The sequence below is a fragment of the Papio anubis genome, chromosome 4 (genome assembly GCF_008728515.1).
Source record: "Papio anubis isolate 15944 chromosome 4, Panubis1.0, whole genome shotgun sequence".
Taxonomy (NCBI): Eukaryota; Metazoa; Chordata; class Mammalia; order Primates; family Cercopithecidae; genus Papio; species Papio anubis.
Genome location: NC_044979.1, coordinates 8,996,415 through 9,014,693, shown reverse-complemented (window position 1 = coordinate 9,014,693; position 18,279 = coordinate 8,996,415). Strand labels below are relative to the sequence as shown.

The 18,279-nt window shown below is 48.6% G+C and overlaps 1 protein-coding gene across 11 annotated transcripts in view; it reads left to right on the top strand.

The window, feature by feature from the left end:
• ZNF862 (zinc finger protein 862) overlaps window positions 1-18,279 on the top strand; it is a 45,180-nt gene that overhangs the window by 7,449 nt on the left and 19,452 nt on the right. For 9 of the 11 annotated variants that reach the window (XR_004183087.1, XR_004183088.1, XR_004183086.1 and 6 more), the window contains 6 exons: window positions 512-616; window positions 2,070-2,767; window positions 4,509-4,686; window positions 10,928-11,020; window positions 13,938-14,042; window positions 14,898-17,012. Coding sequence is in view for 5 of the 11 variants with exons in the window: in XM_021936399.2 (XP_021792091.2) it covers window positions 512-616; window positions 2,070-2,767; window positions 4,509-4,686; window positions 10,928-11,020; window positions 13,938-14,042; window positions 14,898-17,012 (3,294 nt within the window). In the remaining 6 variants the exon portion in view is untranslated. Of the gene's footprint in view, window positions 1-511; window positions 617-2,069; window positions 2,768-4,508; window positions 4,687-10,927; window positions 11,021-13,937; window positions 14,043-14,897; window positions 17,564-18,279 lie in introns of all 11 variants that reach the window. The other 2 variants (XR_004183089.1, XM_031665033.1) reach the window with 2 other exon arrangements.

Sequence of the window (18,279 nt, the reverse complement as noted above, 5' to 3'; positions counted from 1 at the left end):
TTGGCTTCTTTAAATTGCCAATATATAGTTATTAGGAGTTTTCACATAAGAATATGGATTTCTGGCATCTCTTGACAAACAGGACGGTGTGGCAGGGCTGAGCCTGCATCCCGAGTGGCAGCCCTTCTGCAGCTGAGTAGCTACTGTTCCCTTACGTCTTGCAGGTTGCCACAGCCCCTGAACTTGGCCTGGTTTCCTCTGTTATATTACCAGGCTGGCCCCTCTCAGCATTTGGGTTTCTGACCCATAGTTTTTATACCTGTTTAGCCTCCTTTTGCCCTCATTCCTTTCTCCTAGTCTCCTATTCTGTTAAGGGCCTCACAGATGCGAGTTTCTAAACCACCGAACCACTGTGCTGAACCACCAAGACTCCTACTTTCCTGCTCGGCCCCTTATTTCACCATGCCGAGAGATGTCGCAGACAGATGCCTCCTTCGTGTTGTGACCCAGAGCCAGTCTTCACAGTGCTTTTCTCTCTCTCTCTCTCTCTTTTTTTTTTTTTTTTACTCAGGACCAACTGTTGCCAACCCTGAGCTGTTTTGTAAGTTCGGACCAGGGCCAGAGCCATGGCTTGGCAGCGTCCAGGGCCAGAGGAGCCACCTGGAGCATCACCAAGGTGAGTGTGGACCTGCACTCAGGGGCAGGTGCTTGGCTGGAGAGGGAGCAGGGGCAGCCCCAGGACTCCAGGCTCATCCTCTGCCCTCCCTGTTCTCCACCAACTGACGCTGCTGTTCTCCTCCCAGGTGTCATCTGATTAATATCTAAATATACACACTGCCCCTAATGTCCTTCTCCAACCTCTCATCTCCCATTGTCTTATTTCTACCCAGGAGAATATGTTTATTTATAATTATTATAAGTTCCATGAAGGCATGACTTTGTCTTATTTACTACCATATTCCTAGTGCTTAGAACAATACCTGGCACCCAGCTGTTGCACAATAGATAATCGCTGAATGAATGAATGAACAGCTGTCTGTTAAGTCCTAGGGATTTATCTTTTCTTCCCTCTTTCGATAAGACCCTCCTGTTCAAGGGTTGGCTTAGCCAGGCCAGATGACATCTTGTCATTATGTAAAATAACCGAGTTAACCCAAGTCCTACTGTGGGAGAAGAGGGAGGTGGGGAGCAAGATCCTATGTGAATCAAATCACAGAAGTTTGTTTTCCCTTGTGATTTCTCTCAGACCACAAGGAGCTCTAGACACCTTTGTGACTCTGGAAAGTATCATAGAGACAGATTTGTTTTGTTTCATTTCTCCTTGCTTGGCTCTTATTTTGAGCCTTCTGACTCTTTATTAACAGCTTCATGCCCTTACAGTTTTGTAGACCAGTCTGTTGGCCTGGCACAAAAAATGTTGAGTCCTCAGCCACTGGGCATTGGAACTGATGTTGGTACATAAGAAATGGTTCCACAGGAGTTAGAGTCGTTTGAGTTGCATTTCATCTATGTGAATAAAGAAACTTCTAGTTAAGCTTGAAGAAAAAAGATGTGAGGTCATGAGAGTCCTCATCTGTTTGAAGGTTTGTGTTATAAGAGAGGAATTAGACTTGAGTTTCTCTTGAGGACTGGGTCAGCATCCAGTATTTTGAGGTAAAAGTATCCGAAGATAGATTATAGCTTAAGGAAAACTACCTGGGGATGAAAACTGCCTGCCCAGGAGATAGGTAGCTGTCTTCCCCTGGAGTTGCGGTGTGTGGCTTTAGTGATCTTTTTTAAATCCTATGTTCTATTATGTTAGTGTTCTTATCCATAAATAAATTTTGACTCCTGAAGATTGTACGTTTCATAGATCAGATTGCAAAGATCTCCTTTTGGTTGGTTGTATCTGTCCTTTAAATTCAAAAAACAAAAAGGACGGGGAGGGTTCCGTAAAGCCCATCCCTTTGGCTTTCTTCTGGATTAGGTGAGGGAAGGGCCTGCAGACTTGGCCAGGACTAGAAGAAAATTCAGGTGTGTGTGTTTGCTTTCCGCTTTTCATATTTGAGGTTCTTCAGAGCTACTGTGAGTTGCAGTGGCTCTAACTACAGGATTTTAAAGCAAATCCCTTCCGTCCCTGTTCTCTAAAGGAAAAAAACAGATGGGCTACATGGAAGACATGGGCGTGCAAGGTCCCACCAGGGAGAGTGGACAGTCCCTGCCGCCTAAGAAGAAAGCCCGCCTTTCCCACCTCAGTACGTGCAGTGGACACATCGAGGGAGACTGGGCAGGAAGAAACAGGAAACTCCTGAAGCCCCGGTCCATCCAGAAGTCATGGTTTGTGCAGTTTCCGTGGCTGATCATGAATGAGGAGCAGACGGCTCTGTTCTGCTCTGCTTGCCGAGAATACCCCTCCATCAGGGACAAACGGTCAAGACTAATAGAAGGTTATACAGGACCATTCAAGGTGGAGACTCTCAAATACCACGCCAAGAGCAAGGCCCACATGTTCTGTGTTGATGCCTTGGCAGCAAGGGACCCCATCTGGGCAGCCCGGTTCCGGAGCATCAGAGACCCATCTGGAGATGTCCTGGCCAGCCCGGAGCCACTCTTCACGGCAGATTACCCCATATTCTACCCCCCAGGGCCTCTGGGAGGCTTTGATAGCATGGCTGAGCTCCTGCCAAGCTCAAGAGCTGAACTAGAGGACCCTGGGGGGAATGGAGCAATTCCTGCTATGTATCTGGACTGCATTTCAGATTTGAGGCAAAAAGAAGTCACTGATGGCATCCACAGCTCCTCAGACATTGATATTTTATGTAATGATGCAGTAGAATCCTGCATTCAGGTAATATGTTTATAATGATGGCTGTATCTTACAGAGAAGGATTCTATACTGAAAATAATGTATATCCAGGCTGATGATGGAAAAAAGAATACTAGCAATAACCCACTGCTGACATCATAATGTTAGCATATACTAACATGCTTATCATGGACTAGGCATTGTTTTAGATGCGTCACATGTATTATCTCATTTAATTTGGACAACAGCCCTATTATTATCTCCTTTTTGCAAATAACAAAACGTAAATAGTGAGACAGAACATTTCTACTTCCGGTATAAAGGAAACAATAATCTTTATTCAGAATCCAAAATAAACACAGATCTCAAGAAATAATCTACAACCACAGAACAATCACAGAGCCCTTAAATAGTTGATATTTAAATTTGTTTTGTTTAAGAGACAGGGTGTCGCTCTGTCACCCAGGCTGGACTGTGGTGTGATCATAGCTCACTGCAGCCTTTACTTCCAAGGCTCAAGCAATGCTTCCCACTCAGCCTCCCAAGTAGCTGGGACCACAGGTGTGTGTCTGCACACCTGGATAATTTTTTATTTTTTGTAGAGATGGGAATCTCGCTATACTGCCCAGGCTGGTCTTGAACTCCTGGGCTCAACCAGTCCTCCCCCCTCAGCCTCCCCAAATGCTAGGATTACAGATATGATCTACCACACCTGTCTAGTATTTTTTACAGTTTAACTTTGGAGTCATGTTGCACTTTTAAACATTGCAGTTTTTCACATGTGTTGTTTGACGTAATGTTTCTGATGTTGCTGTGAGGCCAGTAGAGCAAGTGCTATTAAACTCATCTTGTTGGAAGAAAACAGACTTTGGAGCAAGTGACATGTCCGGGGTTCTAGAGCTCTTATAGTCAGTGCCAGAATCTGCCCAGAGTCCTGAGCTGCCAGTCCATGCTTTCCTTCCACTCCCCACAGCACTGCTGGGCACTAAGTACTCTAGCGCCCACCTTAGGTTTCCTTTGTAGTTAGCGAATGCTTTGGAAAGTTGTCCTGTAAGGAAACTGTGTTCATTGGAAGCTTCCCCATTTCTCACCTATTGCATAGAAGTAGAATTTTACAACAAATCATTTTTAACTCCCCTCCAGGAGTCTGGCGAGAATAACTCGGAGATTCCTCCTAGAGCTGGCATCATAAGGAATCCAGTTCAACTGCGTAAACTCTCATTTTTCCAAAATCCAGAAAAACAGCATAGCTCATTTCTTTTCCTATTCCTGACCTTTTTTAGTGTTAGAAGCTAATAAACAGATCTAACCTTTTATCATCTGAATTCCTTCAGCAGTGAGGCATGTGTAAACCAGTTACTGGTCGTAAGCATCTTTAACTATTTTGACCACCTCTTCGTTCCCATCCCATTGGGAAGTTTTAGCAGGTGCTCTTAGAGGCACATGGTCACCTTTTAGTTGTAGGTGACCAGGAGGCGGCTCTCAGGACTCTGAGGACAGCATGCAGTGAGAGGCTCTGCCCAGCTGCCTCTTCTTTCCATACGCTTTCATTTCCGCCCAGGAGATCCTAGGATCTAACCGAGTCTCACTTGGTTTTAACTTACTAATTATGGCCTCCTGAATTTGATTCTTTGACTTTCAATGGATAAATTCATTCCTCTGAGTGCATCTGGGCCTCTTGGTGAGCTTCCCAGGAGAAATAGGGCTTCCAAAGGCCCCAGAAGTGTTGCGCGGGCATCTGGCTTGGCAGGCGGTGCTGAGTGGCCGCTGCTGTTTGTTCCAGGACCCTTCTGCAGAGGGGTTGTCGGAGGAGGTTCCTGTGGTGTTTGAGGAGCTGCCGGTGGTGTTCGAGGATGTGGCAGTGTATTTCACCCGGGAGGAGTGGGGCATGCTAGACAAGCGGCAGAAGGAGTTGTACAGAGACGTGATGCGGATGAACTACGAGCTGCTGGCATCCTTAGGTAAAGACGCACCGAGCCTCTTATTCGCCACCCTCATTTGACTTGGGAAGCCCACAAGGGGAGCTGAGGCTTGTGGTTATCTTCCCATTCCTGCCCCCTCCCCGTGCGTAGGCAGAGACCAATCCTGGCTTTTGCACCTCAGAACTCCCCTGCTTGGTGTAACCGTGCTTTATCACCTTCTCATCCACCCATCTGTCCGTCCATTCATCCCCCACCAGACATTTTGGAGTACCTACTATATGCCAGAGGAGCACAGCTGATCTGTGGTCTCTGCTTTCAAGGGCCTAGCACAATTGTGGGAGAGAGAGACATTTTAATAAGAAACTATAAAATAATACAGTCTCCCATAAAAGAGCTTCCAGAAGAGTACCCGGGGCTACTGAAGAAGAGGGATCTGATTTCCTGGGCATTGGTGGGAGGGATCAGGAAGCCTTTATTATAGAGTAGGAAATGTTTTAATTGAGTTCAAAACCAGGTGGACCAGGAGGAAGGGCATTGAACCATGATGGAGGGGACGGCCTGGCAGAGCCACCCCTATCTGTGTAGCCCAGGGCTGAGGCTCCTGCATCCTGGCCAGGTGCCAGCAAGGGCTGGCAGCCTTCAGCATGGGAGTCATGGGGTTTGGACCTTGGCAGATTAGGAAGACGGCAGTGCTTATTACCCCTCGGGATGGTGCTCTCCTCTCCTGCATCTGCTGTTTTATCCTCTCTTTGCCTCTTTGTGGCAGTTAGCAAGGTTAACTTCCATCAAGATGGAAAGACAACTTTTTTTGTTGGAGACAGTCTCCCTGTGTCGCCCAAGCTGGAGTGCAGTGGCGCGATCTTGGTTCACTGCAACCTCTGCCTCCCAGGTTTAAGAAATTCTCTTGCCTCAGCCTCCTAAGTAGCTGGGACTACAAGTGTGTGCCACCATGCCTGGCTAATTTTTGTATTTTTAGTAGAGACGGGGTTTCACCACGTTGGCCAGGCTGGTCTCAAACTCCTGACCTCAGGCGATCCACCCGCCTTGGCCTCCCAAAGTGCTAGGATTACAGGTATGAGCCAGCACACCTGGCCAACTCTTCATCTTCTACATCTTTTATGTATTTCTTTACTAACATACATGGTAACAGAAACCTTGTGGAACAGGCTATTGTACATAACTAAGGAGTTCCAGCAGCAGCCTGTGTTGTGACTTCTGCAGAACAGGAAGTAAGAAGTCGAAGTCTGTGACTTGATTGATGTCATAGTCCCTTGTGTATACTGCACTTTTGGGTGCAGCTAAGATCTGGATTAATTTCTAAACATCCTTGACTTATATACATCTTTTTGTCATTGTTCATAATTTTTAAATGGCTCCTCAAACATTCAGAAGTGACTTAAATTATTTATTTTGTGGTGACAGAGGTTTTGTCATCATGCCCTAGGTTAGGAGTATCTCTTCAAAGAGCATCACTGCCTCTGCTGTGCTGAAGAGCAGTGAGGGTGAGGGCGAAATTCACACCTGTTTTAAAAATGCACACCCTCTACAAAAAGTTGGGTTTTCCTTTAGAGTAATTGGCACTAGCGACTCAGTTTCACTGTGAAGCCCCCGGGCGATTGTGAAAGTACCGGGCAATGGTGTTGCCGGCCCAGGGCAGCTTCTCCGGCAGTGCAGGGAGGGCTGGCCAGGATTGTTTAGCCTGTGCCTGTTCCCTCACATTTTGTGTCTTGATAGAGCATGATCTAAACATTTTATCATTTTCTTTTTCATTTACATAAATTAGGCAGTAGGGAAATCTTAGCTAACTAAGGTCTTTAAGTTTTATTTGGATGAACAAAAAATGTAATCAGAGGGAAGGGAACTCATTTTCCTTGAGGGTCAGAGGCAGGAATCATTAAGGCTTTCTAGGGGCTGGGCCTGGCCTCTCCAGTTGTCCATGAAATTGAGACAGGTGTGGGAGTCTAGAAACGGAGTTGCATGTGTGTGATTCCTTTCAGTTACTTTAACTGGATTTCTGGTTATCCTTTATCCCCCAATTTAAATAGTTCTTCATGTTTGAGATATAAAAGCATCTTAAGGAGCCTGGAGACTATGGGCAGGGCCTGGCATAAGCTATTTGTATATTTAAAAGTGATATATAGTAGTATTAAATTGGGATATAAGGTAGTGTTAAAACATAGTGGAGATTCTGTAATTGTTATTATTATTTTTACTTTGGCTCTTTTTTTAATTTCCCACACTTTAGCCTCCATAACAAATGCTTTAAGAGTTGAAAACCAAATATTCTTTTGCATTATCTTTTAAATATTTTTTGTAAATAGAACACAAAATTTCTTCTTGGGGTAAACTCAACTTTGTTTTGTGTGTGTGTGTGTGTGTGTGTGTGTGTGTGTGAGAGAGAGAGAGAGAGACAGGCTCTCACTCTGTCGCCCAGACTGGAGTGCAGTGGTGCCATCATAGTTCACTGTAACCTTGAACTCCTGGGCTCAACCAATCCTCCTGCCTTAGCCTCCCAAGTAGCTGGGACTACAGGCGCATGCCACAACACCTAGCTAATTTTTAATTTTTTTTGTAGAGTTGGGGTCTCACTTTGCTGCCCAGGCTGGTCTCAAACTCCTGGACTCAAGCAATCCTGCCGACTAAGCCTCCCAATGTGTTGGATTACAGTGTGAGCCACTGTACCTGGCTTGCCATATCTAATGAAGTCTGTTGCTCCTTCCCAAAAAGCAGCCAGAAATCTCAATTACATCCCACTGTTAAGAAACTAGTATTTGTCATTAACAGAAATAGGCCAACATAGGGACTATGTGGGTAGCCCTTGCTTTTATTTGTAAAGGTGTCATCATATGCTGAGTGGCCAGTCACTCACTGCAGGCAGGCAGTTTCTTGTCCACAGGAGAAGTCGGTAACTACAGCCAGGCCTTGCTGAACTGGGGGAAGGCATTGTGTCACTCATGGAAACCAACACTGAGTGGGAGGACCCTAAAGAAGATGAGCAAGGGAGTTCGAGTCCCCCAGCAGGTGGTGTCTAGGAAACCAGCTTCTCCACGGCAGGGCATGTGATGATGGCCTCCAAGTGGGGGCAGCCAGGAGCTAGAGAGAGAAGAACCAAGGTGAGGGGCTAGAGTGGCAGCATCTATTTACTTATTTGTTTGTTTGAAATAGGGTCTCTCTATATTGCCCAGTCAGGACTGAAACTCCTGGGCCCAGGTGATCCTCCTGCCTCAGCCTCCTGAGTATCTGCAGAATGGATTCATGGGATAGGGCCTGCTGGCCTTTGGTGAAGTTGGCCTGGAAGGATGAGGAGTCCTTTGTAGGCCAAACCATTGTTATGGACTGTTAGGGAATGTGGGTGTTTGTGGGTGTGCGCATGTACTCGCGACAGTTATGTGCCCTCGTTCTTTTTCTATTACTAAGTCATAGAAAAGGCTGAAAATTCCCCTCTGTTTCATTTGTTTGGAAGGGAACAAAAAGAGAGGTTTTGATAAGATGTAGGCTGCAGCTTCAGAGAGGTACCATCAGGGTACGGTATTCCTGGGGCCAGGGTGGTGGTGCCAGCGGCAGTCAAAGGTGGACAGTCCTCAAAGGGAATATAAACGGAGGCAAACAGATTTGGGAACATTTGGTCCCTGTTTGTTTTGAATTTTTCTTGTTAAATATTTCTGCCGGGCGTGGTGGCTCACACCTGTAATCTCAGCACTTTGGGAGGCTGAGGCAGGTGGATCACCTGAGGTCAGCAGTTCAAGACCAGCCTGGCCAACATGGCAAGACCCTGTCTCTACTAAAAATACAAAAATTAGCCGGGCGTAGTGGTGCACGCCCGTAGTTCCAGCTACTCGGGAGGCTGAGGCAGGAGAATCGCTTGAACCCGGGAGATGGAGGTTGCAATGAGCCAAGATCGTGCCACTGCACTCCAGCCTGGGCAACAGAGCCAGACTCCATCTCAAAAAAAAAAAAACACAAAATGACAGTCCCCTGTCCCACCTTTCTCTTTTACGAAGTCCTCTTCCCCAGAATCTTGTAGCTGTTTCTTCCAGTAATTTGCCGCATTCTTTCTAAATAACGTATGTGGACATCATCTTAGAGGGGATGGACTCCAGCAGGACGCGCTCATAAAACAGTTGCATCCTCCCGCTCACCACTGAGCATGTCAGCTCTGGGGGCCTTTTCTTTCTCACCCTCTGGGTTCAATCTAGGCAGGGCCCAGAACTTTTTCTTGTCACACTCAAATAACATAAAATCTTCCTGGTCTAATTTCAATGAGTGCAATGCCTGGTACAAAACTCTTCAAGTGTCCTGATCAAAAAAAGACTGAGTAAGGCCAGCAAACTACCTCAATTAAAGGAGACTGAAGAGGGGTGACAACTTGAGTGCATGATGCTAGGACAGATGCTGGGCTGCAGAGACATTTTGGGGACAAGTGAAGAAATTTAGTGTGAACTGTAGATTAATAATAGTATGATATCAGTGTTGAGTTTCCTGGTTTTGATCATTATAACTCTGGTTGTATAAGACACCTTTGCTTTCTGCTGCCCCATTTCAAATGACTGCAGACTCATGTATTATCTCACAGCTCTGCAGGTCGGGAGTCCAGGTGGGCCTGACCAGGTTCTCTGCTTAGGGTCTTAGCCCAAACCAAGGGGCGGACAGGCAGGCTCCTGTCTGGAGGCTCTGAGCTCACTTCTGCTGTTGCCGGAATCTAGCTCCTTGCGATTCTCCTGCTGCCTGTCAGCGGGGAGCACTTTTAGCCCAGAGGCTGCTCTCGGGTGCTTCCCTGTGGCCCCCTCCATGCTCAGGCCGGCAGCAGTGTGTGGAATCGTCATGTGCTTTGAAGCTCTGACTTCCCGGTCTGCTGCCAGCTGAGAACAGCACCAGCTTTTAAAGAGCTGTGTAACTAGGTCGGCTCCACCGGCTAATCTCCCTTTGCTGTGCAAGGTAACGTGATGACAGTGTGACCTCTCATCCTGTTCAGAGTGCCCTCACCTCAAGGGGAAGGGGTTAAGCCAGGGTGAGGGCCCTGGAGCCCATGTTCGAATCCCACCTACCACCTGTTAAAGGGTCCTTTTTTGTTGGGCAATACACATGAAGTACTTAGGAATAAGGGGGGCATGCAAACAATTTACTCTCAAATAGTTCACAAAAATGTTGTAGCTATATGTATAGACCGAGCAGGGGAGCGTGCCTGTGAGCTCACAAGCATGCCAGAATACATGGGGCAAAATGTCAATGATTGGAGTTCCTTGTGTTGTTCAATCTTTTCTGTAAATTTGAAATTATATCAGAAATTTACCAAAAGGAAAATTTAGGAAACAAAAGCCCCGTCTCTGTGTAGTGGCAGAAAATCTGGACTTCACTTAACACTCGATTCTTGCCTTTCCCGCCTCAACCTGCTGCAGGTGTAGAATCTGGACCCATGCCATAGGAAGACAGGGGCTCCTCTTCTCCCAGCCCCTGCTGGTTTCAGAATTTCTGACTCATCCTCAGTGGGGATGGCATTGGTGGGTGGGTGGGAGAGGTATGAGAAAGGTTTCACCTGACATGTAATCTGACACCAGCTACTTAGAGCTGTAGTCCTTTAAAGCTGGTTCTCTTGTTTGGGCGTTTGTGGGTTCTGCAATACCCCTGACTGGGCACTGAGACCCTCTCGCTTGCAGTTACCTGGACATGGGTGAATGTCTGCCCTGGCAGCCTGTCCACATAGGCACCTTCACAGGGGAGCATCACACCAGTAGCCGGCCGTCACGGGCAGGCCCCACAGACAACGCCAGGCCTCTTCTCATTCCCCACGTGGCCCACATCTGAACCATGGAAGCACTTCCAGACCTTGCGCTGTCGCAGATCTGGGCGTGTAGGCCATTCTCCACATGGCCACCTGCAAGGCACCCCGTGGCTACTTTAGTCTTACCCAGGCCTGGACTGGTGGCCCCTCACAGCTCCCAGAGATACAGTTCAGGTTAAGGGAAAGGGCACACCCACCGCTCCCCATAGTCAGAGAGAGAGGCTCACAATACCTTTGACGATGCTTTCCAGAAACATCCCTGGTGCCCAGCTTCCTGGCTCCTTCAGGCTCAGCTCTGTGACTCCTCTCGATGGGTGCAGGCTGGAGCCACAGCCCCCGGCCCTCAGCCATTCTTTTTCCAGGTCATGTGTCCGTGTCTGACTTTGGAATGCAGAAGAGCTGGCTCCTACTTTTGGAGGCTTTCAGCCAGAGCAGGCATCCAGAATCACACTTTAATACCTGTGGCTTATGTTTATTGTATTCCTGATTTATTGATTTTAGATATTCTGTTGATTCCTACTGTGGAAGATGGAGATACGGCCCTGTTACATCACCTGGGCCCCCACTTCTCTTCCCTCCATCCTCTCAGAACAGGTACATCATACTTTTTTGGTTAAATTAGTATCAATTATTTGCCCAGTTATGATTATGTATGATTTACTGCTGAACAAGGTGGTGCATTGTGATGGTGTTTCCTTCATTGTAGGACTCTTCCCCCTCGAATTGGAAAATTTTTTCTTCTTTTTCATTTTTCTCTTTCTTTACCCTCATCAGTTCTTCCCAGACTCTCCAGTGGAATTATAAAACTCCTCCGAAGAGTCTTTTCCACGTGATGGGACATCCTCTGATCTCTCCATTTCATTCTTTCTCTGGAGACTTCGCTCCCAGGGTCTTCTCCTCCCCTGCTCTGTCTAACCTAGGCAGCCTTTAGGCCTGCGGCACACCTGTGCTCTGAGATGTGCCTTCGTCTCTCCCCAATTTCCCGAGTCTGTCTCTTCTTCTGTGGTCTTCCAGTGGCTTCCTAAGGAAGGGTGCAGGGGAGGCCTTCTTTCTGTGGTGCATTCTGTCTAAAAACATCCTATTCTTCCCTCACGATTCAGTGATAACTTGTTTGGGCCTAGGATTCTAGGCTGGAAATATTCTTCCTCAGCATTCTGAAAGCATTGCCCTTTTAGGTTTTACGGGTGCTGTTGAGAGGTCTAGTGCCTTCTTATTACAGAATCTTTGAACACGACTTAATTGTTCTACTCCAAAAGCTTTTGAAATTGATTTCAGTTTTCTCAGATTTTTAATGATATGTCTTGATGTTTTATATAAAGTGTGTTTTTAATCTTTTGTTTTGGGTATCTGGTGTTTCTCTTCCTTGTGGAAACTGGTCTTTTCCTGTTTGGGAAAATTTTCTTGTAGGATTTCTTCCTATCTATTTTCTCTTTTCTTTCTTCCAGAAACTCCTTTCTATTAGTTTGATATTGGACTTCCTGGATTGAGTCTCTGGTTTTCTGTGTGTTTCTTTTTCTCCTATTTTCTGCTTTTATCTTTTCTATACTACTTTCTTGGACATTTCCTCCAGTTTATTTTCTGACGATACTATTTGTTTTTTATTCTATTGGGTTTTTTTTTAGTTTCTAAGCACTCTTATTGCCTCTTTCATGAATGGCTATCATGACTTTTCTTTCTTGGGAATATTAATTCTCATTATTTTGAAGTTTTGTTTTGCTTCCTGCTGTATTTCAAGTTCTTTTAAATCTTTCCCTACTTGTTTTGGTTTCTCTCTTTCATGTTAGAGGCTTTTCTTAAATAATTATTTCCAGGTTCATTCCTATGCAAGAGTAAGCCTTTACAAATGGGCTGGAAGCCCTGTGCATGGCTGTAGGCCTGTGCGTGGCTGGGAAGCATCAAGAGTAGGCTTCACTTTTCACTGTAGGGTGACCAGCTGTAAACCCAGATGTCTTACTGAAGAACCCACAAAAGTCAGTGTCCATAGATCTTTTGAGGGGAGAGGGAAGGGCAATTCCATTTTTCCGAAGAAAACGCTTCCTGTCTCTTGTTTGGAGGGTGTGATAAGCCCAGCCAGCATTCTTGGAGTCGAGCACCGCACCCCTCAGTCCATAGACATGACTCAGTCTCCCTGCTTTCAGTATGCACCACCCCTTCACCTTTCTGTGTACGTGGTATCTGGGATCTGGAGCCTTTCTGGGTAAGTTTTTCTGTAGACCGAACCTCTGTTCTTCTCTGGGGTGTGGTGGTGGTGGCTCCTGGTTTCCTGGCATAGGTAAGAGGATCTGGGATTGATCAGATCTCTGTCAGACTTGAGCCAGTCCGCTGCTCCCGCCCATTCCCCACCCACCACCTTCTCCCATATCTGGTGCCTGCAGTTTCTGAATCTTTCTGGGATTCTCTGGTACCAGCCAACTTGCTTCTCCTTGTTAACCCATCTGTAGGCATTTGGTGTTCAGCTCTGTTCGTTTCTCTCTCTTTTGTCTCCTTTCCTTCCAAAAAATGGATTTGCATTCCTAATCCAATTTCTCTTGGTCTTATACCTCATTTTGTTATTATTATTCCTTTGACCTCATTTTAGAGATACTTTAAGAAGAATATATGTTCAATCTAACACACTTTAGTAATTTACTTATTTATATTTTTATTAGTAAATACGTAGATATTCACACACACATATATGTATCATTATATATATAAATATATTCAAATGATCCAAAGATGAATGGTGGGAACCAGCCTCCCTTTTCCCTTGTCCTTCAGTTCCTCTCCAGGAGCACCCACACGCCCAGCTGCTCGTGTGGCCCTCCACAGAAAGTTTATGCACACATTCACACAGACATGCACAGAAGCATGATGTAGATAGTGATGGATTTTATTTTCACTAGAGGAAATGGTTTATTTGCATACCCCTGAACAATATTCCTATTTTAAGTAAAGGGCAGTGCTTAATCCAAAGACCCAAATCTCCTTTAGTCAGATTTCAGGCTCCATTGCAGATGGTAGGTATTTCGGGGGGCCTCCAAGTGCCCCTTTCAAAAACCCATGTAGTTGGTCACCTTCACAGAGGCCGGGCAGAGGGGCACATGTGTGGGCCAGCTGTGGGGACAGAGGGACATATGCGTGGGCCAGCTGTGGGGGCAGAGGGGCACATGCGTGGGCCAGCTGTGGGTGGGACCTTCCACTTCTCACGTGGCTGCTGCTTCCCCTCCTGCTTAGTCCCTATGGTTCTTCCTGTTTCCACCCTTCCCCCTCTGGTGTGTATGGCTGGCCCGTGGCTCCCAGGGCTGGCCCATGGATCTGTGGAAGTCCCATCCTAGCTGAGGGGTGCCCCTCCCCTTACTGCCTGTTTGGCACTCTGGGTTTGCGCTCCGCCTGCCCTTGGCCGACTAGACTTTATAAGGACAGAACCCAGAGACACCTCTGTGTATTTCAGGGGCCGGGTCTAGCTTGAGAGGGCTACTCGACTTGGCCACAGCAGTGACATCAGCATGATTCTTCATCCTTGCCACAGGACCTGCTGCTGCCAAGCCAGACTTGATCTCCAAACTGGAGCGGAGGGCTGCACCCTGGATCAAGGACCCAAATGGGCCAAAGTGGGGGAAAGGTCGTCCTCCAGGTGAGTCTAAACCTACAGCCTTCTGAAGGACATGTGCCAGGGCCCAGGCGGCTATGATGAGTCAAACAGCATGAGCTCAGCCGTGTCCATCCAATGGGGGCCGATTGGGCACCAAGCCTGGCAGGAGGCCCTGGGTAGACAAGATGAATAGCAACTAACCCTGCCCACAGAGTGTAGAGTAGTCTGGGAAAGTGGGAAAAAACAGGTCCTTTTGTAAGCAGAAGTGCTGATGGAGGCTGTGGCAGAGCTGGTGGGAGTAGGTATGTGGGGACACTGATCTCGAGGAGCCAGGGAACCCATCTGTGAGCCTCTCATCCCTTCTCCCTCCTTCTCCAGTGCTCAGTGACAGCACCATTGGTTTGTGAGAATTTGTTGTCTTGTGTATCTCAATCAGTAACTTCTTGGCTTGTAGCTGCTACACTTACTTCTGTACCTAATTCTTTCTGAGGCTCGTAAAAGACTTGGCAGGTGTTTAACCTATTCCATTGTGGAGCCTCACACGAGAGTGAAAGCCACCTGCTTATCCAACAGTCTCTGTGGCCAAGGGGGTTAACTGAACTTATTGGTATCTGGTGTCACATGATCCCAGGGTAGCTGTGTGGATAGGGTGGTTGGGGCGCTGGTGAAAGAACCCACAAGGATTAGCAACAACTCTGGGAGAGCCAGATTAACTTTCATAGGTAAGAATGGGGGAGGGTTTAAGTGGACGCCACTAATGATCTCTAGAAACAAGGATTGCATTCATCTTTTCTGCCTTACTTAAGGGATACTTATTAAATTTGGGGGTGTCTTAGCTGATAGAAGACTGCAGAGTTCTGGGTAGCAGAACCAAGCATGATTTAATTTTCTCCAAAGGGAACAAGAAGATGGTGGCAGTGAGAGAGGCAGACACACAGGCCTTGGCTGCAGACTCTGCGTTGCTTCCAGCCTCTCCTGTGGAGGCCCGTGCCTCCTGCTGCAGTCCCAGCATTTGTGAAGGAGAAGGAGACGGACCTAGGAGAATCAAGAGGACATATAGGCCCCGTTCCATTCAGAGGTCATGGTTTGGGCAGTTCCCATGGTTAGTCATTGACCCCAAAGAGACCAAACTCTTCTGCTCAGCCTGCAAAGAAAGACCTAATCTCCACGACAAATCATCTCGGTTAGTCAGAGGTTATACGGGGCCTTTTAAAGTGGAGACTTTAAAATACCATGAAGTCAGCAAAGCCCACAGGCTCTGTGTGAACACGGTTGAAATCAAGGAAGACACCCCTCACACTGCCCTCATTCCAGAGATCTCCAGCGACCTCATGGCCAACATGGAGCACTTTTTCAATGCCGCCTACTCCATCGCATACCACTCAAGGCCCCTGAATGACTTTGAGAAGATCCTGCAGCTCCTCCAAAGCACCGGGACCATGATATTAGGCAAGTACCGCAATCGCACAGCATGCACTCAGTTCATCAAGTACATCTCGGAGACCCTGAAGAGGGAGATCCTGGAGGACGTGCGGAACTCGCCCTGCGTGAGCGTGCTGCTGGACAGCTCCACTGACGCCTCCGAGCAGGCCTGCGTGGGGATTTACATCCGCTACTTTAAGCAGATGGAGGTGAAAGAGTCCTACATCACTCTGGCCCCTCTCTGCAGTGAGACAGCGGATGGCTACTTCGAGACCATCGTTTCTGCCCTGGATGAGCTGGACATCCCCTTCCGGAAGCCTGGCTGGGTGGTGGGGCTGGGAACGGATGGCTCAGCCATGTTGAGCTGCAGAGGAGGCCTTGTGGAAAAGTTCCAGGAGATCATCCCGCAGCTGCTGCCTGTCCACTGTGTAGCCCACCGGCTGCACCTGGCTGTGGTGGATGCCTGCGGGAGCATCGATCTGGTGAAGAAGTGTGACCGGCACATCCGCACCGTCTTCAAGTTTTATCAGTCGTCAAACAAGAGGCTGAACGAGCTGCAGGAAGGTGCAGCGTCTCTGGAGCAGGAGATCATCCGCCTGAAGGATCTGAACGCAGTCCGCTGGGTGGCCAGCAGGAGGCGCACGCTGCACGCGCTGCTCGGAAGCTGGCCCGCCCTGGCCAGGCATCTCCAGAGCGTGGCGGAGGCTGGGGGCCAGATTGGGCACCGGGCCAAGGGGATGCTGAAGCTCATGCGCGGCTTCCACTTTGTCAAGTTCTGCCACTTCCTGTTGGACTTCCTGAGCATTTACAGGCCTCTGTCCGAGGTGTGCCAGAAGGAGATCGTGCTGATTACAGAGGTGAACGCCACGCTGGGCCGGGCCTATGTGGCACTGGAGAGCCTCCGTCACCAGGCGGGGCCCAAAGAGGAAGAATTCAACGCCAGCTTCAAGGATGGGCGGCTCCACGGCATCTGCTTGGACGGACTGGAGGTAGCGGAGCAGCGGTTCCAGGCAGACAGGGAGAAGACGGTCCTGACCGGGATCGAGTACCTCCAGCAGAGGTTCGACGCAGACCGACCCCCACAGCTAAAGAACATGGAGGTGTTTGACACCATGGCCTGGCCAAGCGGGATCGAACTGGCCAGTTTTGGGAATGATGACATTCTCACCCTGGCCAGGTATTTCAAGTGCTCCCTCCCAAAAGGATACAGTGAGGAAGCTCTGCTGGAGGAGTGGCTGGGCCTGAAAGCCATCGCCCAGCACCTTCCGTTCTCCATGCTCTGCAAAAACGCCCTGGCCCAGCACTGCCGCTTCCCCCTGCTGAGCAAGCTCATGGCCGTGGTGGTCTGTGTGCCCATCTCCACCTCCTGCTGTGAGCGGGGGTTCAAGGCCATGAACCGGATCAGGACCGATGAGAGGACCAAGCTCTCCAATGAGGTGCTCAACATGCTCATGATGACGGCTGTGAACGGCGTGGCCGTCACGGAGTACGACCCTCAGCCCGCCATCCAGCACTGGTTCCTGACCTCCTCAGGCCGGCGTTTCAGCCATGTCTATGCCTGTGCCCAGGTACCAGCCCGCTCCCCTGCAAGTAAGTACACGTGGCAGAGCTCCCCCAAGGCAGGGGAATCTTGCCCTCCAGCCCCGTGCTGAGCCAGAGGCCAAGAAGACAGGACTGCAGGTGCCTGTGGAGCTTCTGTCATGCGCCCACCCATTTGCTAGGCCAGTGGGTACTCGATGCGTGACGTCCACCCTCCAGGACCTTGTGCCCCTGCCAGGGAGATGACACACATGTGCTCTAGGCAGCAGAGCTTAGTGCAGAGAGCATGCATTTATAGAGCCTGTCTGCCCTGGTGACAGTGCTGTGCTGGCTCTGCCCCCAACTGGCTGTGTGGCCTTGGGCAAGTTTATCCCCTTATGCCTTGGTTTCTCATTTGCCAAATGAGTGGTGCATGTAAAGCACTCAGGACAATGCTTGGCAGGTGGTGCAAACGGCGCTAGTTAAAGGTCAGGACCACTGCTGGGAGTAAGGAGAGGGCTGACCAGCCCCAGGCAGCGCCATCACATTCTAAGTGGGGCTGATTGACTCTGGACTGGGCAGGAATTTTCAAGAGGGAAGAGGTCCACGTGGCTGTGGAGGAGGTGAGATGTGGAGGAGATGGTGGGGCTTTCAGGCAGGAATCTCACAGGGCAGGGGAGAACAGAAACAGCCTCTCTGGACCGGAGGGCCAGGGTCAGGGACTTGCTTGAGGGGAAGCTGTATTAGAAGGGAGGGAAAGTTACTGAAAGCCACAGATAAGAAATGTTCTGTCTTCAGGTAGTCACTGAAAACCAAAGAAAATATGCCGGTTGTTGGGGTTCTGCAGACCACTCACGGTCACCTGACAAGGATGGAGCAGTGTTCTCTCTCCTGGCGTCTCTAGCTGGTCTCCTTCCAGCTGTTGCTGCTCCCAGTTTTCACCTCTGAGTCTGTGGTCATCAGAAATGGGACTGGGTCTCATGGTTGACAGAGGCTCTGTAGGAAGCAGGGTGGCCCTGAAGCCATAGTAGGGCCGGTGAGGAGAAGAAAAGAGACCTCTCACTGATAAGGAAAAGGGAGAACCGAGAGAGGGCTGGGTGGGCCCCTCACCCAGGCATTTGTTGAGTGAGTTGCTCTGTGTCCAGCCCTGTGGGTGCTAAGGAGAAAAAAATGATTGTCAGGTGTGCCCTGGAGCAAGTTACTCTTTCCACAGGGAAAATGAGACCAGCACAGATTGGTCCAAACACTACCAAACTACGCACTGATGTCTCCTTCCAGGCAGGGCTCTCAGCCTCGGCATTGTTGACACTGGTGCTGGGTAATCTTGGTTGGGGGGTCC